Source organism: Poromitra crassiceps (genome assembly GCF_964638095.1).
Source record: "Poromitra crassiceps genome assembly, chromosome: 6".
NCBI lineage: Eukaryota > Metazoa > Chordata > Actinopteri > Beryciformes > Melamphaidae > Poromitra > Poromitra crassiceps.
The window spans coordinates 32,321,452-32,347,003 of NC_139627.1; the positions used below are offsets into that span (position 1 = coordinate 32,321,452).

Below are 25,552 nucleotides of genomic sequence, written 5' to 3' on the forward strand. Positions count from 1 at the left end.
TGCACCTTGAATTGCTGCTGAACTTTGTTGTTACACCATAAGATAGATAGATAGATAGATGGATAGATACTGTAGATAGATAGATAGATAGATAGAGTACTTTATTTACATTGCTTTAGATAAACTAAGGACATCTACAGTATATGGTTTATTAAAGAGGTTGAATTGACTTATGTTGTTATGTTATGTTAAGTTTAAGTTGTTAAGTTAAGTTTCTGTCAGGGATCAGCCAGCAGCTAAAAGCACCAATAGTCCCTATCTGCAGAGCCAGAGACCCCAGCAGCAGCAGCAGCCGCCGCACTGATACCCGCCGCGTGACAGCGTCACCTAGCGAATTGGATGACAAAATGCTACCGCACTGATAGCAGCCGAATTGAGTAGCCCCTACTACTATTGGCTGAATTGGATGACAAATGCTACTTCCACATAATATATATTATTACATTTATTCATGATAATTTTATTTTCGTGTCTGGCTGCCCCAACACAACACAGCCCATCCCTTATGGGATTATTATATTTCAGCCAAATATCTCATCCATATCAAAATGAAGGGACTGGCTGATTATAGCACCTACTGTATTGTGGATTAACAAACTTTTGAAGATGAAAGATAATTAATCTATACATAGAATTCCAAAATCAGGTTCGCTTAACAAATGAGGCCTAACTAAATAGGCTATGAGAAAAGCTAACGCTAATGCGTTTGTTGACCTTTGTAACCAAAATTAAAACATGAATTAACGTTACACCTTGAAGGTTGGTTGTTGTTAACAAGTAGTGAAACAACTTGGTTAGGGTATGGTCATAAAAAAACATCCGTGTTAAACATGTTTCTTATTTATGTCGATGGTTTTCACGTGGCTTACGGACCGATATGTCGTGCTAGCCTCCGGCATTTAGCTAACGTTAGCTTCTCCCAGGCTAACATGCTATATTGCTAACAGTTTGTTTTGCTCAATTTCCTAAGCTAAGTTTGCAGCGTAAGGCTGATCGTGGTTACAGACTCACACTTCGACTAGAAACCCGAATTGTTATTGTTAAACAAATAAAACTTGATTCACATTCTTCACATTCAGTAAGTAGCGCTCAATTCTCAATTCACTCCACGGCGGCGCTGTTGCGAAGAACTAGGCTGGCACGTATCAGTGCAGCGCGGTGGGTATCAGCGCGGTGGCTGCTGCTGCTGGCTGGGCTCTCCGGCTCTGCAGATAGGCACTACTCGAAAGCACAGACAAAAACGTCCACATACGTCTGCATATTCCAAATGACACGCATGCGCGCACGCACACACACACACACACACACACACACGCGCGCGCGCGCGTAAACATGAATGCACACACATGTCATGTACAGACAAAATTGATACATACACACACACACACATGGTAAATGGTAAATGGACTGCATTTATATAGCGCTTTTATCCAAAGCGCTTTACAATGTGCCTACATTCACCCATTCACACACCGAGGGCGGCCAGCTGCCACGCAGGGTGCTGGCACAGCCATCGGGAGCAATTCGGGGTTCAGTGTCTTGCCCAAGGACACTTCGACATGCGGACTGGAGGAGCCGGGGATCGAACCACCGACCTTCTGATTAGTGGACAACCCGCTCTACCTCCTGAGCCACACACACACGCACGCACACACATGCACGCACAGACAAAATAGGGTCTTTCCTGTTTGAAATGCATCCGGTAATGTGATAGTCTGTGATTTGCAATGCTCCATTTCCCAGCAGCCAAACACTCGATCCACCCCACCCAAATAACACAGTCTTCCAAATGGTTCTGTTAGGTCCAAAATGCTCCCTCCAAAACCACAATCCCAGTGTTCCATGTAGGTATTCCATTTGAATTAGTGGTTGGCAAAAAAATTCAGAATGTCTGTTTCTGTATCTCATTGTTTTAATCAAAGCCACTTGTTCTGTTACTTGTTCTGTTTTGGCTTCGCTGCCAGAGTCACAGGCACACATTTGCACATTAGAGTTGACAGTGACGTGTTCAATATTTAACAGTTGCTTTTTAATTCAAAACTCGATCTATCCCCTTAAACAATATTCAGATCTGTCAGTGCGCGCGCATGTGTGCGTTCATCAAGGTCACTTTCCCCACAGTCTTCATTGTTTTAGAGATGTGAGTCGATGGCTGGCAAAGGAAAATGCATGACCAGCCTACTTAAACACAAACAACACAACAAGCTGTTCTCATGAGAGAATAAGCTGGAGTCAGTCTGACTGATGTTGCAGATAAACTTTGTGCTGGTTGGTTGGTCTCACGCTGTTTTCATATGGATAAAAATACATGTCTGTTTGGAGGATCAGCCGAGAGTCTTAGACATCATGACAGATGAAATGATAATGATGTAAACAAACACTGGTCAAGGTTGGACTCACACACAGGCAGCTAACCAGTTATAGAGAGCCAAAGTCACGCCCACTTCCAGTTTAGGCATACGCACCAGAGCCATTCGTCCGTCATTATTTTTTTCCATCTGCATTTTGTAAAATGCTTATAAAAACAGTTTTACTTTTAGCGATTCAACCATATTTGGAATCATGAGAGACCATAGAACATTTCACTCGGACCAAAACTTAAAGGCATACTATGCAGAATTTCCCTGTATGCCTGAGGCTCATACCACGAATATAGGATAAGCAGATCCAGGATCTGTCCCTGTCCCTTCATGGGTTTTGATCTTATCCTCTGAACTTAACCTGCTACAAAGCAGGTTAGCTGTAGAGCATAAGTTGCTATGGTGATCTATCTCGGTAAGAAGTTAACTAGCGTCGTGGTACGGCAAACCTAGGGTTAAACCTGAAGTTAACTCGCTAAGCCACTACTCTTGCTTCGTGGTATACATGTAGGCCTCTGAGCAGACTCCAGCTTGCTGTTTGCAAACACACTGCAGACCTCTCTACAATGCGACAGTGTTTGCGTGCAGCGAGGTTGACAGTGAATGGGGAGAGCGAGCAGTACAAAACCTGTGAAACGACGGTATTCAACTTTTTTTCCGCATAGTTTCACAGCGGTTATGTTATGAAAGCACAATTATCAAAAATGGAGAGAATGCAGACCGTGAAATCTCAGTGAGGTGCTGGTGACGGACAAGAATCCATAGGAAAAATAGAAACCGCACACTGGCTCCGATGCAATGAGTTTAATAAATAGACAACGTTTCGGCCTGGTGGCCCTTGTCAAGTCATGTGTCATCATGACTTCGATCATCATTTCCTATGAAAGCACAATTAAACATACACACGCCTCCAAACCAGGCAGGTATAAGCTCCTTTCTGGGAAGGAGCCGCATTTCCTAGCTTCATTTGCAGAATGGAGTCTGCTGACTTTGCTCTGCTGGGCTATTCCACTCTGAATGATGTTATTGGCTGGGCTGCTCCGTTTTGAGCAATGTTATTGGCTGGGCGCTATACGCCCCCATGTGGGGCTCTGAACATGTTTCCGCCCACAAATATCCCGAACACAGCAAAACATTGTGATCATTATAGGCTTCAAGAGGCCTTATAGGCCTTCTTTCAAAAGCATTTTGTGAAATGAGCACAATATCTAAAAATGTAAATACGTGAAATAGGATGGTGGATGGGTGCCTAGATGCCTTGTTTTGAGCTACTTGTAACTTTCTGAGTAGACCATTGGATGCAGATTACCATACTACAGAGCAGTCATATAAATGACATAAAAACACTGAACAAAAACCACTGAACATTGCACTTCCATGTAATGGCAACCACTCTGCCCATTTTGGCAATCACCTTGTTGATGTGATCGGACCAAGACAATGTACAGTCAAGCCAAAGTCCTAGAAGCTTCACTGTTTTTACATGTATAGTTTGACCCTCTATCTGTAAATTAATTTTAGGATTGTGTGATAATCTATAATTAGAACCGAAAAGTATGCACGTTGTTTTTGATATATTAAGTATACGTTTATTTGTTTTTATCCAGTTATATGCTAAGCTCACTAGACAGAACCTGAGCTCTGTACATGTGGGGGCCGCATAATAAAGAGTGGAATTGGCGGCATACACTGTCAAATTAATATGTCTGTCGCATAATCCAATTTGTGGTGGAGGAGCATATTCTTGACATAACTGACAGTTTGCCAGAGGGATCACTCAGTTCTATCTTTCCTTCTCTTGTCTTCTCTTTCCTTAGTGTCCTAAGGTGTCACCAGTAGGAACCTCGTGTCCTGAGGAGCGAGCTTTCCTGTGAGGCCTCCCACAATGAAGGACCGCTTGGAGGAGCTCCACCAGAGGGCACAGGAGTTTTCTGAGGCAGGTGAAGATACCAACTCATTCTCAGATGAGGGTGACCCTGATGACCCGGTAGCGGTCGGGGTGATAACGCAGCAGGCAGTATTGTTCGAGGAGGAGCCAATCATTAACAGCTTCCTGACTGAGGCTCAGCGTATCCGGAATGACATCACGGAGCTGGAGAACGAGGTAAGCTTTATTTTTGGCAGTGTTTCCCATACATAAAGGAATTTGTGGCGGGCCGCCACAATAATATTTTGACCGCCACAATAAGATGTTGACCAAAAAAAAAAAAAAAAGATTTTTTTTTTTTTTTTTTTTTTACAGTGCACCTGAACGCAACATGCAAGATATCCGCTGAATAAGTGTCCAATAAATGTTCATGTCATTCTGGCCAATACTTCTGTTATAGCATTTCAGTCTGGGATATAGAATATCTTTCAATAATCTATGATTTAGCTGCTAAATTGTCAAATACCGCCATCTGCTCGCTACCCAGGCACTTATGTATGTACTTAACCTAACTAACTTAACTAACTATCCGGTGTGCACAACACTGTCAGCCTAAACTCTGGCTGACACCCCAAAAACCTACAATCCGCTACAGAAAAATGTATATTGTTTGTTTATTAACTGGCCCCTCGCCTTCTATCATTTCACGAAAGTGGCAAAGCAAGTTGAGTATCCCTGACCTATAGGGAGAAATTTTGTTTGTCATTGTAAACCCACAGCACAGTAATGATGACATGTTCTTCATAGATCTAGCCTTTTAATTTTGCTCTTAAGATTTCTCAAAGTACACCAAATTCATGCATTTTACTTTAAAATGTTTAAAAAAATCTCAAGGGGGGGCATGCCGCCGCACCCCCCTAGGGGGTCTGCGGTCCCCCACCACAAATTCTCAAAATCCTGTGGGAAACACTGCTCCTGTGTTACATCGCTGGCTTGCTGGGGAAGCAGGTCCGGGCTGGCTGTGGTTAGTCCTTGGATTAGGGCTGTGCGATTAATCGATTTTGAATCATAATCGAATTAATTAGTTAGGACGATGTTAAAAAAATTAAAATCGTAAAATCGTTTTTTTTTTTTTTTTTTTTTATTAAAAAATTTAAATTTGATTTTCACTTTAACTAGGGTAAGTACGTTACGCGGGGCGGCTCTCTCTCATGTACGCATGCTGCTACTTGTCCATTCTCCCCGCTGTAAAGTCTCTCTAGACTCTAGAGGCTGTGATACTGGCTACTAAAGACAGCAGCTCAATGGACTTATTTCAACACCTCCGACCAAAAAGCACAGAGTGAGCACTGAGTGCAGCTTGTTGCACTGCGGGCTGTAGCCTACAAGATAACGATTGCCACAACACACTCACGCGCGCACACGAACACAGACGTTATCACCGGACGATGAAACGTTGCCTTTACAGTTCACATAATAACAAAACAACACGTGAGGCCACCGAGTACTGATAGATTGGCTGTATTCATGGCTGTAAGTTAGCAGCCTCAGCTGACTCACCTGTCCCTGTGTGTCTGAATTGCTATCGCAGTTCCACGCATTCCTGTTGTGACTTTGTGTTATTCTAGTACAGATATAACTCTGAGCACGGGTGGTCGCTTAGACACTAATATAATTATCTCACGGAGGAACACGCAAATCCACCAGTGTCATGTTAGCAAGCAACAGCCAGGAAGTTAGGCATAGCAGCGGCAAGCTAAAACAGGAAGTTGGGTTGTTCTGCCTTCAGAGTAAAAGCGTAAATTGTCAATTATGGAAAAAAGGGGGAAAAAGAGCTCTGCAGGGCAACAAATGTTTAGAGATGTATAATAGTATAATAAATCGAAATCGAAATCGAAAATCGAGTTTTGAGAGAAAAAATCGTCAATTTTAGTTTTAGGCAAAATCGCACAGCCCTACCTTGGATGGGAGACTGCTTGGTGCTGGAAGTGGTGTTGGAGGACCAGTAGGAGGTGCTCTTCCCTCTGGTGTCACGAATAAGCTCCACAAATGCCCCAGGGCAGAGACAGGGACTCTGTCCTGTGAGTGAGCACCATCCTTCGGATGAGACGTTAAACCGAGATCCTGACTCTCTGTGGTCAATAAGGATGCCATCAGCACTCTTTGCAAGAGTAGGGGTGTAACCCAGTTCTCTGGGTGGCATAACCCCGGTGCCTGGAGTGATGTAACTGCGGTGCCCTGGCTAAATTCCCACACAGGCTTTCCTTCAATCATGCCCATCATCTATCTATCTATCTATCTATCTATCTATCTATCTATCTATCTATCTATCTATCTATCTATCTATCTATCTATCTATCTAAATTTGGCAATGTGGTCAATGTTTGTTGTTTCAATTTTGTGTCCCGGAAGTGATGTCACACACACACACGCACGCGCGCGCACGCACGCGCACGCACGCACACACACACACACACACACACACACACACACACACACACACACACACACACACACACACACACACACACACACACACACACAAGGAGGCATTGTGACATCACGGATGATGTAATCAGTGATGTCATAAGACTAAATGTAATCAGTGATGTCATGAGTCATAGTAATGTAATGAGTAATGTAAATAATTACTTTTCATACCAAGTTACAAGTAAAGCAATTTCATTACTTTTTAATTAATTACACTTCCTGAGATACTAACACTAAGAAAACCTTTACCCACCTTGTGTAGGTTATCAAGTTCAGCCAGCAGCAGAAGACCCTGGTCGCCACCATGCGTCGTTTCAGCGTGATGAAGAAGGAGAGCAGCATCACACGGGGCATTAAGCTCCAGGCCGAGAGCCTCCACAGACGTCTGGACGGCCTGTCCAAACAGGCCCAGAGAACCGAGGAGCAGCAGGGCCCTACTGCAGTCACAACCAGGATCCAACGCTCACAGCACGCAGCACTGCACCGACACTTCCAACAGGTAGAACATATAACTAGGCTCTTAACTCTGCTTTCGAACACCCTTCTATACCTGCACTTCAGTGATCGTGTGGATGCATTCTGTGTCCTTACTTGAATGTTGGTACTCCTAAAAGCAAGATTCAGAGAAAACTGCCCTGAAAGTTGGTTAACAAGCTTGGTTTGCCCTGAACAAGCTTAGTTTGCTAACAAATTATAAGTATTTAGTGATCCTAAAACTGTTGTTTGTTGTATGAGTGCATTCTTCAACATCTAAACTTGCCTTATATGAAAAAAAAAGTGCAAACCTTTAAGCCCACGGCGCAATTCCCCCTATGGCCCCTCCACCCACCCTCCCACCCGTCCCCCAAACACCACCCATTCACGACTAGTGAATTTTACTAGTCGACTAGTTGTTCCTAAAGGTAGTCGACTAGTCGACTAGTCCGATTTTTTTCCTCCCCCATTAAAAACACTCAATGCACGTCAGAAGGTCTCAAATACAACCAGGCAGCAGGGCTATTGAGATGCAGGCATAACTTAGGTGCTAGGTGGGACCAACCTGGGGGTATGTGAAAAGCTGAACCCTTGATTGGCTCAGCTCAGCAGAGAGGTTGTTTACAAATTAACCGCGATCTGATTGGACTAAACCTAGCACGCTTGTCTGAGCTGGATATGCTGATTGAGTGACTGCAGTAACAACGCCACTAATTTCTCCAAATAGTTTAAATTGTGTTTAGTTAACATGGCATAATGTAGAAAATGATTGTTAAAACAAATCTATCATCTATGTTCAACAACAACGAACGTTATGTCCACCTTCGGTCGCTCTGAATAGCGCATCATACAGACTGATGAATAGCGTATGATGCACTAAAGTAGTTATCCCCAGAGATCAACTTCAGATATAACTTGTGAAACTACTATAGCAATCTCGACAATTAACATGGTAAATGGTAAATGGCCTGCATTTATATAGCGCTTTTATCCAAAGCGCTTTACAATCAGTAGATAGTCTACATTCACCCATTCATACACCAATGGCGGCAGGCTGCCACGCAGGGTGCCTACACACCATCGGGAGCAAGGAGGGTTAAGTGTCTTGCCCAAGGACACAGCGACGGCAGCTGGGAGGGAGTGGGGATCGAGCCGCCAACCCTTGCGTCATTGGCCGACCCGCTCTACCTCCTGAGCTAAAGCCGCCCCTATGCATGCATGTCCACAGATTGCATAACGTTTACGAATGGTTCATTGAAATAAACATTAAGTGACTGATACATTCATTGTTGCCAATGCGGAATGAGCACTAGATTGACACATTTTACCCGTGCGTCAAACACATGTGTCTAACATCGCCATCTCTATGATAATGGGTTTAATAAATAGTGGCTATTGTAAGAAAAAGTATAAAGGGAAACGCAGAGCAAACAGAAATGCTAAACTTACTTACCATGAAACGCCATAATAAGTGCATGATGGTGGTAAACGTTATTCCATTATGATAATCCACAAAGTAGTCACGTTGCTGCTGCTGCCTGCGGTAGTACCGGGTGAGCGATGGTTATAAATAGCGCTGGTACTGCTGTTGTCGCCTTACATATCTTGCAGGTGACGGTTTTATCTGTTAATGTAAAATATTTTTACTATTTCCAAACTATGAGTCCGCCATTTTTGTAATGCTCTCTTCTTCCTCAGCTATCCCTTCTGCTATTTTGGCAGTCAACACACTCACAGTGCCCCCCAGTGACATATCTGCTGTACTGCACTGCACTATGGAAACAGGGAAAACCAAGAATGACGACTAGTCGACTACCATGCACAGTGTCGACTAGTGGTTTTACTAGTTGACTAGTCGACTAGTTGGTGAATGCCCTAGCCTACCCAATCCACCTATCCACCCACCCCTCGAATCCCGTCTCTCTGCCACCTTCCTATCTCTATGCCCCCCACCCCAAACACCACCCATATCCCCCTATAGCCACTAATCCTACCTACCCCTCAAATCTCAACTCTCTAGCACTTGTCATCCGTATGTCCCCTTTTCCCAATATAAGAACAGAGGTTGTGGGTAGAAAATATTTTGCTACTAGCTGTCATTGTCATATAACAATAGCAGTTCAACCTGTAGCCAGTGCATGAAAGCTTTTACTGCGGTAGGGCTGGTGCACACAGTAAGTGACGTGCATCATGTTTCCAGCAGTTTGTTTGGAATAAACAGAAGAAGAACTGCATAGTTAGCATGAGCAGTTATGGTCACCATAGCTGAACAGACAAAGAAAAGAGCGGCACCTACAGGCACTCACAGAAACTGCATCAACAGAAAATCCAAGGTGGATGAAATACTCATGGCCACAGTTTGATTGACAAGTCAGTCCTTGGAAGTGCAGTCAGAGCAATTAACTCTTGGCAACAAAGATGTTACCCAAACAGAAAAATAACCTCAACATGGACCTGAAGTAGGGATGGGCATTTCTAGCAAAAACACTATTCGAAATTCGCTGGCCAAAGTCGACTTTTAATCGAAATTCGAAGGGGAAAAAAAATGTAAATTTTGAAATGTTGCATTGTCTCCCCTGATTCTAAGTCTAAGGCTTTATTAATTACGGTAATAGAAAAAGCTTCTGCTGTGGATTTTTAGCTCAAACAAGCATTGCACCACTGAAGTAAAGAACATGTTACATGACATTTTCGAAAATAAAAAACAGTTTTGACAATCATGAGTGGTTCATTAAATATTTAGTAGGCTCAGGTCTGAGTGCCAAAGGGTGCCAAAGTCACCCCCTCTCCCTCTTCATGGGATTTCATCCGCCATTCATTTTTCCATAAACCTTGCTTAAAATGCTTATAAAAATTGTTTTACTTGCTCAAACCAAGCGATTAGACTATACTTAGAATCAGGGGAGACAATGCAACATTTCACTCACAAAAAAAAAAAAAAAAACATTTTTATTTTTATTTTCGAATTTCGACTTTCAATAATTAAAGTCGACCTTGATAATACCAACGATTATTCGAAAATTCAAAATTCGATGCCCATCCCTAACCTGAAGCTGTAGACTTTTGATCTGCCGTCGTCCTATTTGAGGTCTCCTTATTTTTACTCTCATTGTTTTTCACCTCCTCGCCTCCTCTTTCATTCTCTCTTTCTCTCTCTCTTCCAAACATGATGTTTAGGTAATGCGGCAGTATAACGATGGTCTGCTGACCAAGCAGGAGCACTGCAAGCACTTTATTATCCGTCAGCTGGAGGTGTCAGGACGGGAGGTGACGGAGGAGGAGGTGAATGAGATGGTTGTCACAGGAAAATGGGAGGTCTTCAATGAGAACCTGCTGAATGATGCCAGGATCACACGCTCACAACTCTCTGAGATCGAACAGCGACACAAGGTAAGGCCAAGACCAGCAGAAACTCAATAAACCCTACACCAGTGATTCTCAACCTTTTTACACCAAGTACCACCTCAGAAATGACCACCCTATGAAAGTATGACAGGGAGGGAGCCACCAGTGCTACCCGTACCACAGGTTGGGAACCACTGCCCTAAGCTATGGCAAAGTCTGCATCTAATGCCATCATAATACCATTTGTCACCAAAACTTCCAGACCTGCTTGAACGTCTGGGTCTAACGTTAGCCAGTGGCCGTGCTGTACAGTGAGTAAGCCTCACTCCCCTCCAGTCAGTTTTCCTACCTGTATAACCGTTTGTGTTCTAAGAACACTTTCTAAGATCCATCTTGTATAGTCGCACGTCATCATTTGCGCCAAAGAATTGACATTGATAAGAACAGAAGGCTCATCACGCTGGTGTCAAAAAAGCAGAACAGCTTCGCCTCTTGCCGCAATAATCTCTTTGTCTGCGATACAACGGAAGTGACCGGAAACACTATGTGGCCATGTTTCCCTCTATCTCTGTAAAAGCGTTTGTTTAGAAGACAGAATAGTGCTCTATTATCAACAAACTGGCCAACAGATATCAACGCTGGTGGGCTTAATAGAAAGCGTGTGACTCGAACTGGTTAACATCTTATCTCAAATTGGTCATTCAGTGGCGTTTTGAGCTAGTAATTCTGGGGAGGTTTGCTGAATCTTTGGACTCCCTTACTGCCTAAGGGAGTCCAAATTTGACTTTGGAGTTTGACTTTGGAGTAGATACAGTATATGGCCTCATTTGGCTGTCAAACGTCATATCTGTATCGGAATGTTTGCCGATATGTTTTTTTTTTTTTTTTTTTTTTACTGGAAATATAATGCAGAAAACGTGCTTGGATCAAGATGCAGAGCGGCATCTTGCATTGTTTACAATACTCTCACCATTGCAGCACAGCTCTAGTTTAGCCAGCTATAATTTGTCATTCAGTTTTACACATGGTCAAAAATAATCCGAAACCAGCCTGTAACATTACTTTGAGGAGTACGACAGCACCGATTGAGGTAGAAAGCAGACATCTTAGATTCTTATGCAGCGATGCGTCCTCAGATGTAAAGAAGTCAGTTTACAGATGCATCTAGTCCTCCTTAACAAGCGATACGTACACGGTCCTCCTAACTGCAATTGTTGTCTGACTGCGTACGTGCTCCACGGTGCTCTGATTCCAAACTAGAAAATGTCCGACTGTCCGTCATGTCCGTCATGTGCATGCGCAGAAAGAACGCAGCCAGAGAGCGATCAGTTTCATCATTTATAGGATAGCATTTTTCTTTTGATCGGTTTATGAAAAGGTTTAAACTACCCCTCTGCAACCAATTGAACTTTTTATCGGTTTGGGCCTGTTTAATCTGATTGAGGCGTTTATATGGAGCATTTTTTATCTGTTTGGGCTTTTACACCTATTACAATCTGATTAAAAGGCTCCATGTAAACGGGCCTAGTGAGTGAGACTCTTCTAGGCCGGCCCATCGGGGTCCGGCAAAAACTAAAGCCCTTTTGAGGACTTGAGCCTGTACTGGTGCCACCCACCCCACCACCTTTGAAATAAAATTCTGTCCTTGGAACAAGCACAGACTGCACTAGTCACTGTATTAACCCCATCACCCCTCTGCACCAACAGGAGCTGGTGAACCTGGAGAGCAACATGAAGGAGCTGAGGGATTTGTTCATGGACATCTTCATGCTGGTGGAGGAACAAGGCAGCTACATTGAGCACATACAGACCCAAGTGGAGAGGACTCAGGACTATGTGATCACCTCCAATGAGAAGTTCAAGATGGCCGCCAGGTACAAGAAGAAGAACCCCCTCCGACAGCTGTGCTGCTGCTGCTGCCCTCCCTGGAGATGCTGCTTATGAAACAGGGATTCACTGATTTCTTGTTCGGTGTTGAGGGATGTTGAACCTTGGCGGTCAAAAGTATGAAAAAAATTAAAATTCAGTTATTATCTATCTATTATCTATCTATTATCTATCGATGGAAGGACGGGTGAAGTTGGTTAGTCCACAAAACCAAAACACCTTTGCAGAATTCTTCACTGTAGCAGGCTACAGTACCCCCCCTTCCCCCCCCCCCCCCCCCCCCCACACACACACACACCTTCCACCTTCTTGGAACACCTGGCTACAGTGAAGATCTCAGCTAAAAACAGGGTGTAAATGACATGTTTTCAACTCAACTTGGCATCTCAGGGCTTGTGGAGACTTGAATTATGCCCACTGACCTAAATAATATGGAGAAACCGTCTTCTTTTTTGGACTTGCGTTTTGCAACAAAGTATTGTCTGTCGCCATCTTGGGGTCCTTGCTCAGCTCATGTGAGATGGGGGTTTCCCAGAGCCGCAGCTCCGCCTGCTATTGGTCCGTGATTGGCAAGCTGTGTGATCACTGGACAGACGACCTGTCAATTACCCACTTTTATATCATCTATTTTACTCCAAAAGGGCGAATTATATAAGAAATGACCCCCCCCTACAGTTGTTCCTGTATGAAAAGGTGAAATTAGCCATTGCCATTGCCATATAGACCAAAACCGTGTTTCGGTCCAGGCTGTAAAGATGCTTAATCACTATTACAAAGTGGGGTATTTTAACATGGGGGTGAACGGGAACGACGGGACTTCTGAGTCCTGCCTCAAGTGGCCATTCGAGGAACTACATCTTTCAGGATTACTTCCACGTCTTCGTGGGAAAACGTCAGAGCTTGCCCACTGATTATGCCAGGTGAGCAGAATGGAAGTTGGACCCCATCCACTTCAATTTGTTGAGGAGAATTCTGCAACAGTGTTTTGCTGTGGAACTCCAAAGAGCAGAGTTTGTGTTTCTCCGTGGAACTTCACGGATCAGAGCATTGTGTTTTGCCGTGGAACTCCAAGGAGCAGAGCTTTTGCACACCTAAAAACGGCAGGTGTGTGTAGGAGAAGAGCAAGAGCCTACACAAGTGAAACAAAGTGCTCCCGCACGCTGTCTGCTTCATTTGCAATGAAAGTTTTAATGAGAAGAACGTTTGGGTATGCAGACCATCAGCACATTCTTTTTGAGCCGGAAAAAGTATCTCCTGAAGGTCTGCGTAACGAAACAATGTTCTTCTTATATCATTAAGATTTTTTAATTGCAAATGAAGCAGACAGTGTGCAGGAGTCTTTTTCACTTGCTGTGAAACTCCACAATTGTTTGGTGGAATAAAAAACGTACGCACCCTTCCATCAGCATGGGGGTGAGTAGATAATGAAAGCATTTTCATTTGTGGGTTAAAGACTGATCCTTTAAGGTACTGCGGTTTTTGCTGTTGAACCGAGCAGCAGAGAAAATCAAGTCAACAGAACATAGCCTACAAACCAGTTAGGTGTAAAGGCCAGACGCGATAATTGAGGCACTTGTTTCAAGAGGATATGAAGACTGCTATTGGAAGAGACAGTTCGGTGAGCACTACTCACCAAGAGTGCTGCTTTATGGACACCTTCACTGTCATCTGACAGAGGTCACAAACAAGAGGAGAGCACGCAATAAGGACTTCTAAAGTAGATTAGCAAGACTGATACTTATTAACCACTTATTTTTGTATGGACATGTGGACACATCAGAGACTCATACATGTAGACTATTCAGCACAATTTAAAGTTTAGCTCAGTGGAAAACATTTCATATTCAGAGATTTTGAGCGATTGCATATCTACCCATTTCATTATAGATCCACATATTTATGAAGAAGTTGTTTTACAATTTGAAATAATGTCTAATTGCATTTCAAAGGACGACTGCAAAGTAATGTAGCACAGCTATCACCTTGATTAACTGAATTTAGCTCCAAAATGGCATATCCACCAATTGAAAAAGGTGGCAAAATTGTTCCTGGCTAATAAAAACGACAACAACTGCGGAATACCATTCAATTGCAAGTCAGCTGCTAGCGTGAGTCAAAATAGGACGACTGAAGATGGGATATAGAGTTATACATTTCAGGCAATATTCATGTCTAAACCCTTCAACTGACTGTTACATGATTCAGATGTGCTGCTCCAGCTGCCCCCTGCGTATTGCTCGTCACTTGGAGAAGTGCTCTAGTCTAGACAAAAGGGGAACAATGGCCCTAAACTGGGTGGAATGCTCCCATTGAGCGAAGCACCACTGGGATGTAATATAAACACTGAGAGAGTAAAGAGAGACCTGCACCTGCTTACACTTAGTCATCGCTAGCTTCACCTATTGTAATACCTGCTTATTGTCACTGTCATACAATAGAGTAGGAAATAAGAAATAGCTGACCTATTCCAGGTACAGTAATGTACAGTAAGTAAGTGTGTGTGTGTGTGTGTGTGTGTGTGTGTGTGTGTGTGTGTGTGTGTGTGTGTGTGTGTGTGTGTGTGTGTACATATATATATATATATATATATATATATATATATATATATATATATATATATATATATATATAGTGTTTCCCACATAATTTTTAGTTGTCGTGGTGGGGGGTGTACCGCATCGATCTTAAAATGTTCAGCACAATTTAGTCAGTGAGTCAGTGAGCAGTGAGTCAGTGATCCACGGTGTTTGATTTCAGGTACAAAAAGCAGGGAAGCTGGGCGGGCCAGAGCCAGACAGGAAACTCTGGTTTGGTTCCAGGAGAGCTGTGGAGAGTGGCTGCAGGGCATCAGGGATGCTACACTATGTCAACACAGCCGTTATGCAGACGGTGACAGCTCCCACCATGCAGGCAAAAAACTAAGTCCAAGGAGCTGTCTTCCAGAATGACACATTTGAACAGAGAAAGATATCAACAGGAAGCTTATGAAATTATTGAAAGCCCAAAATGGAAACAGATTGTAGTACTGTATAAAGATAATAATGATGATAATGATGAATGAATGAATGAAACCTTTATTGCCCCTCAGGGAATTTGTTATGCACAGGGAGAGCCCAAAAGAACACAGGCACACATAAAGCACAACATATAAAAATAAAAATATATAAACATAAAATACATACATCATAAAAAAGCATAAAATTGCATGATCAATAAGGCACAAGGTGCAAGGTGCAAATTCAAAGTGCTAAGAAATCAAGCTATGAGCTAAAGCTTGTTAAGCAGCTGAATGCTGCGTGGGACGAAGGATGTAATGCCTCGTTTAGTTTTCATCCTGGGCATACAGTACCTTCGCCCTGAAGGTAAGAGTGCATACTCAGACCATAGGGGGTGCAGTGGATCACCTATGATCTTTTCCGCCAATTTCCTGGTGTTCTGATCTGACATGATGGTAATATTGCACATTGGTTCACCAGTCACCAATAATAATAATAATAATAATAACAACAACAACAACAATTTGCGTTTATGGCTGGGCGCGGCGCTATTAGTGGGCGTGGTCACGCGCATTCCCTAATTTTTCCTTGACGCTAAAGCCAGATTGCGCAGCGCTAACCATTTAACCACGCCTTTTTAAGTGTAGAATTATTCACAACTGTGGCCATTGGCGATCTGCAGTAAACCAATCACATTCTTCCCTTCCAAGCTCCAATCCAGTCCAGTTGCGGTTGCGGCTGCATGCTGTCATCTCTTCATGCCAATTTGGATATCTCAGCGCATCAGATCATAAAACGATTCAACCTACAGGCAAATACAGATGTGTTCAGCAGGGCTGATGGTCTCCCTGTACAATATAGAACATGAACTATCGGTGACATTCCTGATACCATCCACTTCCATGATCTTTATATGTTGTAAACACATGAGTTTCATAATAGTGAACAAGCCCCCCCACTCGGCTCATTCAGGGCAGGCTTAGTTTTACAACTTGTAGGCTACCTGCTGCTCCTGCACATCACAGCACAGGCTAAATGATGCGACATACATTATGTAAAGTCATGGCATAAATGTGTTTTTATTTAAAAAGTGCGTGTCAAGTAAGCTAAATCTTGTTGGAGCGGACATAACAGTACGACCATTTACGGTTGTCAAACTCTCAAACACGTTGTATTTGCGACGGATATATATACAACCTGGATTACATGTATGTTTCACATAGGGTTGTGTTTTGTTTTTTATGGTGGGTGCATCCCCGCGCACTGAATAAGGCCTGGTTTTGAAAAGCGTTAACTGCAAAATTAACGCCCGTTGGGAAGATCGCTTTAGGCTGGTATTTAAGGCCGTAACGCCTACTCTGGCACTGCGCCACGCCTCTTCAGCGTAAAGTGCGTTTCGGGGCGTAAAAACATGACGCTATCTTCCTGAGTCAGCGGTAGGCAGGCGTAAAGCGTGTTTTTTTTGCGTTTAAGGCCAGTTTAGCGCCTAAGGCCAGGGGGAGAATAGAGCCCATGATCCTCTAGATTTTACAATTATGAGGTTTGAGTTCATAATGTATATTAAAATAACATTTCGTAATACAATTCTTAATTTGCAAGTTTTTATTTTACATGTAGCTTTTAACTTGGAGTATAGGACGAATCAGCGTGACGTCACTTGCCACCCAGAAATGCGGAACCCGCGGCAGTTAATAGTACGAGTTGTGCCAAACGTTAATATCTCAAAAACTATCAATCACATCGCTTATATTTTGACATTCTGAGTGAGAGCAGAATTAGCTCAAGAGTTTGATGTATAATAGATATGCATGTTGTGTTAAAGTTGTGTGAACTGTCACAGTTTTTAAAATGTAAACAGAGTTGGCCGGCTAGAGTCAGACACTCAAGCCTCGCGCCACTTGGGCTCCATAGGGTTGCATTCACGGTGCCACCCAGTGACGCGGTTTGTTTACCAAAATGCTGCTCGGCTGATCCCTCGTATAGAGGAAGTTAAGATTTGTGGAGGTGCTTAGGTCATTTGAAAGTCAATTTCATATACTTTTCTGTAAATTGACATCTACTGGACTCTTTCCAAATTGTTCTGAAGAGCTATACCGTCTAATTTGGTCCTACAGGCAGGTTAAATTATTTGTCACATTTCACCCAGGTCTGGTAGAGTACCCACGTGCATCTGGGCACTCTATAGTTATCTAACTGCTCTCATACTGAGCGAGATCTGCTGATTTCCTGACCAGACTCAAATTAGAGCAAAATATATTTTAGCTATCAAATGTCTCATAATACAGTACCGTGCAGTCTGTGCCTCCCCTCTATGTCTCATAATACAGTAAAGTAGTGCAGTCTGTGCCTCCCCTCTATGTCTCATAATACAGTAAAGTAGTGCAGTCTGTGGCTCCCCTCTATGTCTCATAATACAGTAAAGTAGTGAAGTCTGTACCTCCCCTCTATGTCTCATAATACAGTAAAGTAGTGAAGTCTGTACCTCCCCTCTATGTCTCATAATACAGTAAAGTAGTGAAGTCTGTGCCTCCCCTCTATGTCTCATAATACAGTAAAGTAGTGCAGTCTGTGCCTCCCCTCTATGTCTCATAATACAGTAAAGTAGTGCAGTCTGTGCCTCCCCTCTATGTCTCATAATACAGTAAAGTAGTGCAGTCTGTGCCTCCCCTCTATGTCTCATAATACAGTAAAGTAGTGCAGTCTGTGGCTCCCCTCTATGTCTCATAATACAGTAAAGTAGTGCAGTCTGTGGCTCCCCTCTATGTCTCATAATACAGTAAAGTAGTGCAGTCTGTGCCTCCCCTCTATGTCTCATAATACAGTAAAGTAGTGCCGTCTGTGCCTCCCCTCTATGTCTCATAATACAGTAAAATAGTGCAGTCTGTGGCTCCCCTCTATGTCTCATAATACAGTAAAGTAGTGCAGTCTGTGGCTCCCCTCTATGTCTCATAATACAGTAAAATAGTGCAGTCTGTGGCTCCCCTCTATGTCTCATAATACAGTAAAATAGTGCAGTCTGTGCCTCCCCTCTATGTCTCATAATACAGTAAAATAGTGCAGTCTGTGGCTCCCCTCTATGTCTCATAATACAGTAAAGTAGTGAAGTCTGTGCCTCCCCTCTATGTCTCATAATACAGTAAAATAGTGCAGTCTGTGGCTCCCCTCTATGTCTCATAATACAGTAAAATAGTGCAGTCTGTGCCTCCCCTCTATGTCTCATAATACAGTAAAGTAGTGCAGTCTGTGCCTCCCCTCTATGTCTCATAATACAGTAAAGTAGTGCAGTCTGTGCCTCCCCTGTGACCTGGAAGTAAAAAGCAGCACTACTCTGAACTCTGCGGTTGCTGAACAGCAAGAATGCCATCCAGTGTTCACTGAGAGAAGTGCCAGTTGAAAAAGAAATTGACACTAATGTGTATATTGTAAAAGGACATACACTATATATGTAGGCCTATATATACTATATGTACTACTGTGTATGTACTATAGTACATAGGTGTATATGGTTCACCGCAGTTAATTATGTTAATTTAATTGTTGGTATTTACATCAATTGCCAAATTGTTGGAATCACACAGGTAAAGCATTATATATTGTGGTGGTGATATCAATATTTTTGAGCCAATATACACATATGCAGTACATACAGTATTAATAATGGGAATACTTGCCGACTTCTATTCCTATAGCCTGGTCAGTCCAATCAGTACGTGTCAATGTGACCCCCCCCCCCCTTCCAAAAAAAGAAAAAGAAAAGCTAGAAAGCAACGAAGAATTCATTTGCAATGCCATCTACATGTGGGACTTGCTCCACAGAAAGAATTTGAGATTTTCAGTGTCTCCCTTCTGAAACCCTTCTGGCTTCTCAGTCATGCTTTGTATTCACTGTGTAGCTGCACATGTAGACATCAAAAATGATGGGGCAGGTCAAACTTCCCTCTTGTTTCTGCCTATAGGACAGATGTTTTCAAAGTGGGAGGCGAGCCTCCCTATAGGGGGGCTCCAAACAGTTTCAGGGGAGGCTCAGTGAATGGAAGAGAAAAAATATTACATTAGTTCAAGGCCGTGGGAAGTGGGGTTGCGGTGGGTGCTACAGCACCCTTTGGTGGATGGTGGAAGTTTTTGCACGTAAAAACAACAACAACAACAACAACAACAACAACAACAACAACAACAACAACAACAACAACGTTTCATTTAATTTGTTTTGGTTATGTTCATATTCTAAAGATGTTTTGATGTCAGTAAGTGGCTAATAATGTGTCTTAAGTTTAAAGAAATTAATAATTTCATCCTATTTTACATCCCATCACGAGACCACACACTTCCTGCTGAAAGCCAAGGCGGGCGCGTGCACTGACAGTGAATGACAGCAGTAAAGCTTAATTTATACTTATTATAAAGTGTCGCTCAGCACATGGTCGCAGACGAAAAATAAAGTGTCGCTCATGTTGCTGCATTTATGCTTCTCTCCACGGCGCAACGGTCACGTGACGCTAGAGACAGAGGGAGGCAGAGAACTAGTGCAGTGCAGACAGGCAAGAGAGGGAATGCTGTCAGTGAACCCACGTCGGAGGCAAGATGTAACTGCAGCCGCATATAACGACACACAACCACACAATCACTTCCTCTCTCTCTGGGAAGTTGGTCACGGTGTTCTTTGTGATTTTCACGAAGTCATACATCAAGGACAGGCTGATAAAAATACCGGGGACACGCTCATTAATTTCATTTAAGCGAAAACTAAAACAAGGAAGTCGCGCGTGCCCGTCTATATAGCCAATCAGACTTGCGCGACATTATGTGACGTAGTCAGCGACACTAGACATTTCACCAGGTAGCAGACACTGCTCGCAGACACTTGAAAGTGTCGACTCAAGTCCTCATTTCTGTCTGCGACCATTTCAAAAGTGTCGGCAGACGAAGCATAAATTGGGCTTAAGAGCACAAGGATCATGGCGCCAAAGAAAATGTGAATTTCAGATTTCTTTACGAAACCAACATCAAAAAGAGCTAAACCCATGGACGGATTAGCATGACCATGGGCCATGGACACAAACTTGCCATGGGCCCTATAACCCCTACCTACACACACGCAAACCAGGGCAACCCACAACCACAACTCGCTACATACCCCTACTGCCCTATACACGTAATAGTTTGGTCGCACAACAGCCAGACAGCATCACAGCAACAAACAACCACACAGCAGCATACACAAATTCGCCACGGACCCCTACACACACAGATAGTAGTTTGGTCGCACAACAGCACAGGGCAACCCACAACCACAGGTTACTTTGAAATTATATTAGTTATTTTGACATGTAAATTTGACATGTATGTTTCATTCTATAAATGCTATGTACACCACACTACATCTCTAGGAGTCAAAACACACATTAATTTAAATAAAGCCATCAACATCAACAAACTGTGAAATAATACAAAATGAACATCATAAAGCCACAGCTATGCCCACAGAAAACCAGTGAAAAAGATTGTAACGATCTGTTACCAGCTGGACAAGGAAGGAAGGAGGCGAACTTGACTTGAAATGCAGTGCGTTTATTCCTTCCATTCTACAACAGGCCACTATCGGCTATGACCCACACCATATGCAGGAGAGCTATTCAAGCATCCATCCGTGGCTGCACTCACAGCAGACTCACGTTACAGCATTGTTAACACACAGACACTCTCCCAGGCTTCCGTCATCTTAACCAATCCCCGGAGGGAATAACCACACGTGTCTCAAGAGCCGCCTTCACGTGCTCTCGTAATATCCCTGGTGCATTCATGACTCGTAGGCAGTGGCGTCGTTAGGCCTGGGCTTTCAGGGCTATATAGCTGTGTGCCTCCACTGTGGCTGCAGAGACAGTGAAAGGTAATGGACACATCTGCGTGTCTCCACTCACTGCAGGTTGCAGAGACAGTGAAAGGTAACAGACACATCTGTGTGTTTATTTGTTTAGTAAAAGGATCCCCATTAGCTATGGCGACAGCTACTCTTCCTGGGGTCCAACACAAAATACACATTACATGACATGCAATAATTAAAATACAAAAACACAAAGGAAAAGAACAAAAGAAAGAATAAATAGCAAAGGTAAGCTAAGACAGACAATAGCTAGCTAGCTGGCCAATAACCCAAATATTAATATATGGTCCGTACAACTCTCTACACTTTAGAATACAAACATAGAAGGAAAAGTGATGTGACAAACATTGTGTGTGTGATAGTGTGTGTGAGTGTAGATGGGATCTGAGCATCCTTTTAAAACCAACCCTCCCTTTGATGGAACAAATATTGCATGGTAGACAATTCCAAGAGGCTATGGACCTGTATAACGGTTTTCTTCATGTACGGTAGTTGGTTTTTGGTCTGTGTAAAGTGTGTCTCCACTGTGGCTGCAGAGACAGTGAAAGCTAACGGACATGTCTGTGTGTCTCCATTGTGGCTGCAGAGACAAAGGTAACAGACATCTCTGTGTGTCTCCTCTGTGGCTGCTACGCTGACTTAAGACATGTTTCATCTTTTCTGATGGATGGCTGGATGGATGAACTCGGCCGTTAATGTGAAGCATATGTGACACGGTGTGGTGAAACCAGTAGGCAACCGTGAAATTGCACAAATCAAGATAAAAGGTTGTGTTAAATCAGTTTTTTTCCACGTTGTTTTCATATTACACAAGTTTAGATGTTGAGGAACGCACCCAATATAACAAACAACAGTTTTAGGATTACTAAATACATATAATTTGTTAGCAACCTAAGGTTGTTCAGGGCAAAGCAAGCTTGTTCACCAACTTTGAGGGCGATTTTATCTGAATCTGCTTTCAGGAGTACAAACATTCTAATAAGCATATCTACTTCAACTATTTTCCTGCTTGTTACCCAAAACATGGCCAGTTACTGTCACATTATGTGAAACTGCTGAGAGACAAAGGAAAATAATGGCTATTTTTTACCCTCATATATCATGATGTAGTTATAGTCAATACAGGGCAGAAGAAAATACTGAAAACTGCACCCTCCATTCTTAATATTATACAATGGAGGGATAAGAACATGAGCACTTTTGCTGCTGTACAGTACAGTATATCCATGCTGTGACACTGTAGAGTACAGTATATCCATGCTGTGACACTGACCATGACTGACTACTTGACACATACGCAGACTAAACATCTCCCCTTCCTTGGCATGTGTTCCAACAAAGAGATTTCCCTCAGAATTGGACTTTTCCACACCACATGCGGCTGTGATATCGTGAGATGATGACAAATAGGACATGTGAAGACGTTGGAAAACATTGAATGGAGACACGGCAAGCTGCAGCTGCAGCAGCTGGACGTTGCAATCATCTTGTCAATCAGATCCCATAAGCTTCTTGAACTGCCTCGGCCTCTGTTGTGTCGCGCTTTTCTGAAAATGAAACAGGAGTAATTGTGAATTGGATAATCGCTCTGAGAAGATATTTACTTAAGTATAAATGAAAACCGGAAAATGGTAGAAATATGGCATACTGATTAAAGCGTTACAAACAGCGGAACAAACAATAGTACTAATAGGCTCCCCATCGTGTCATACAATTAAATCTCTCTTTAAAAGATTAAAAGTCCCTTCAAATCCCCCTTTCTTTATCCTCAGCTCCTATTCTTTCTTTTCCTAGCATCTTTTAGTCAGCTAAAGTGGTTCTCAACATGGGCTCCCGGGACCACCAGGGGTCCTTGGAGAGTGTTCCATGCAGTCCCCAACAAACAGCATTATTGTATTTACTTTAAGTAGAGAATGTAGAAGAATGCCTGTTTTGTCATTATCTCTACTACAAACACTGATTTCTGGACAAAGGAGTAAACATTTCACTCAGAGAGACAAAATCTCATCCGAGGGTCCTTGATTGAAAAAGGTTGAGAATCATTGAGCTAAAATGAATAAAATATTATGTGTCATGTTTCCTGCTGTAGACCGCAAGGAAGACAGTTGCAACCAGCAGAGGGTGCTGATATCCAAGAATTGCCAATACCCTGGTCCACCATCAACCACTACATTACAAACTAATGTAACATTTCACCTTGAGCTTTGCACCCCTATAGAGAGTCATCCAATGGCTTTTGAAGTCTCTCTCTGACTCACACACAAGCCTGGGCGCCAGAATAGAATGTCGGCATGTACAGTATGTTTCTGCAATCCACAGAAATGCGTGTTCGATCCCCAGTCATGGTCACAGCGTTTCCAAAGTCTACATTTCAACCGTGAGTCACATTTAACATTTAGGCCTAACCCAAACTATAACCCTAACCTTAAGCACTTGCCTACACATAACCAAAGTTGTTATTTGTGTTTAATATTAGAAACGAGGCAAGCTTTTCAAATAACTGGCCATTTTGTTTCAAATTTATATTGAGATTGTAGGATATTTGCAGAAACTGAAGCTAAAATAAACTGCTACTTGTGTACTTTTTCATGGTTCTACCGACCTGACCATTCACATTCCCATTTTCTTTTGTTAGGACAGTTTAAGGGTGGTGAATTACTTTATTTTGTTTAAGTTGGGTATTGCTCTGCTCTGAAGCTAAAATAAACTGCTACTTGTGTACTTTTTCATGGTTCTACCGACCTGACCATTCACATTCACATTCAACAACTTGTGAATGGTCAGGTCGGTAGAACCATGAAAAAGTAATTCACCACCCTTAAACTGTCCTAACAAAAGAAAATGGGTTAAACAAAAGACTAAACTCTAACCTAAACTCCTAACTAAAAACAGGAGAAAAGGGTTGACACAAAAGGGTTTATCTTTCCTACATGTTGCTACTTGTGTTTAAATAAATATTTTACAGTGCACAATTTACCATGTTACAATTACATAAGTTTAAACGTTACCTGATCGTTTTACTACCATTAAAGTTGAAAAGCGTGCTGCAGTTTTTTTTTTCTTTTTTTTACAGTTAGGACTCAAGATTCTTATGAAAATACCCCCCAAAAAACAAAAACTAAATTAAAACGTGCCCCCAGGGCAGAAATATGGAGGAAAAAGGTGGCATTATAATGCACGTGCAAAAAAAAAGACTCCATCTGGACAGATAACACCTGTAACATCACTCGGGCTACTGTACTTACTGTAATAATAATAATAGTCAATGTGTACAGCAGAAAACTTTCCAAAACACCCAGAATCAGCGTTGCCAGACGTACGATAATTATATTTGTACCATAACTTACCTCCAAAAACCATCATTTTGACCCTCTGGTACGATAATGCAACACTGGCCAGAATTCTACATATCGCTGGTTCGCAGACACGGAAAATGCCAATATTTTATTCTGGCGATTGGGTTGCACACACACTTACACGCATGCAGACACGCAAGGACAGACACAAAATACACAGCTGCACACACATTTTCTCTCTCTCTCTCTGCCAATACGTGACACCGGAACTCAATGGATGTGTAAATTAATATTATGAGAGGATTTTTCTTATGAGTGGTAATGTGCACAACATGTTGGTTTTTGGAGGCCAGCTGGTTGCCAAAGGGTTGTACAGTAGATTAAAATCATGTTACCATAACCAAGCCAATACTCAGTTCCTCTGAGCAAGGCCACCTCACTTATATACTGTACATTAAAGTCTTTCTGATTCTGATTCTGATTACAAGACATATTTAACAACATGTTTGACGGACAGGGGGTAAGATCTCTATTAGCTGGAATCCTTTGAGTTATCCTGAAGAAAACCAGAAAGCTGGATTTTTACAATAGGCTGAGATCAGACAGTAATCGCATAAAACCGTCCTTTGTCATTTGATGTTTTCCTTCTTTTCCAGGGAATGCTTTCAGGGATTTTCTTGTCCACTTTGTGGAAGAGCACACATGCTATTAAGACCAGTTCGCTCCAGTCAACAGTCTGTGTAACAAGTACTGTAATGCGATCCTGACTCCATGCTTTACTCTACGTTGTCATCAAACTCTGCAGAAATGGATTATATGGCTCCTAGCTCTTTACTCTATTGGATAAGAAGTGTATGGGGGAGCAGCATGCGGTGCAGGACAGAGGCGGTAAGTGCATTCAGCACAATTTCTGCATCATAATCAAAAGAGGAAATCAGGTTAAGTTGTGTCTCGTC

The 25,552-nt window shown here is 42.6% G+C and overlaps 1 protein-coding gene across 1 annotated transcript in view; it reads left to right on the forward strand.

The window, feature by feature from the left end:
- Positions 1–12,573, forward strand: part of stx19 (syntaxin 19) — a 16,288-nt gene extending 3,715 nt beyond the window's left edge. Inside the window, exons 2-5 of the mRNA XM_083639445.1 lie at positions 4,178–4,464; positions 6,980–7,216; positions 10,369–10,581; positions 12,244–12,573. Coding sequence (XP_083495571.1) covers positions 4,246–4,464; positions 6,980–7,216; positions 10,369–10,581; positions 12,244–12,480 — 906 coding nt within the window. The 5' untranslated portion in view covers positions 4,178–4,245 and the 3' untranslated portion in view covers positions 12,481–12,573. The remainder of the gene's footprint in view (positions 1–4,177; positions 4,465–6,979; positions 7,217–10,368; positions 10,582–12,243) is intronic.
- The last annotated feature ends 12,979 nt before the right edge of the window (positions 12,574–25,552 follow it).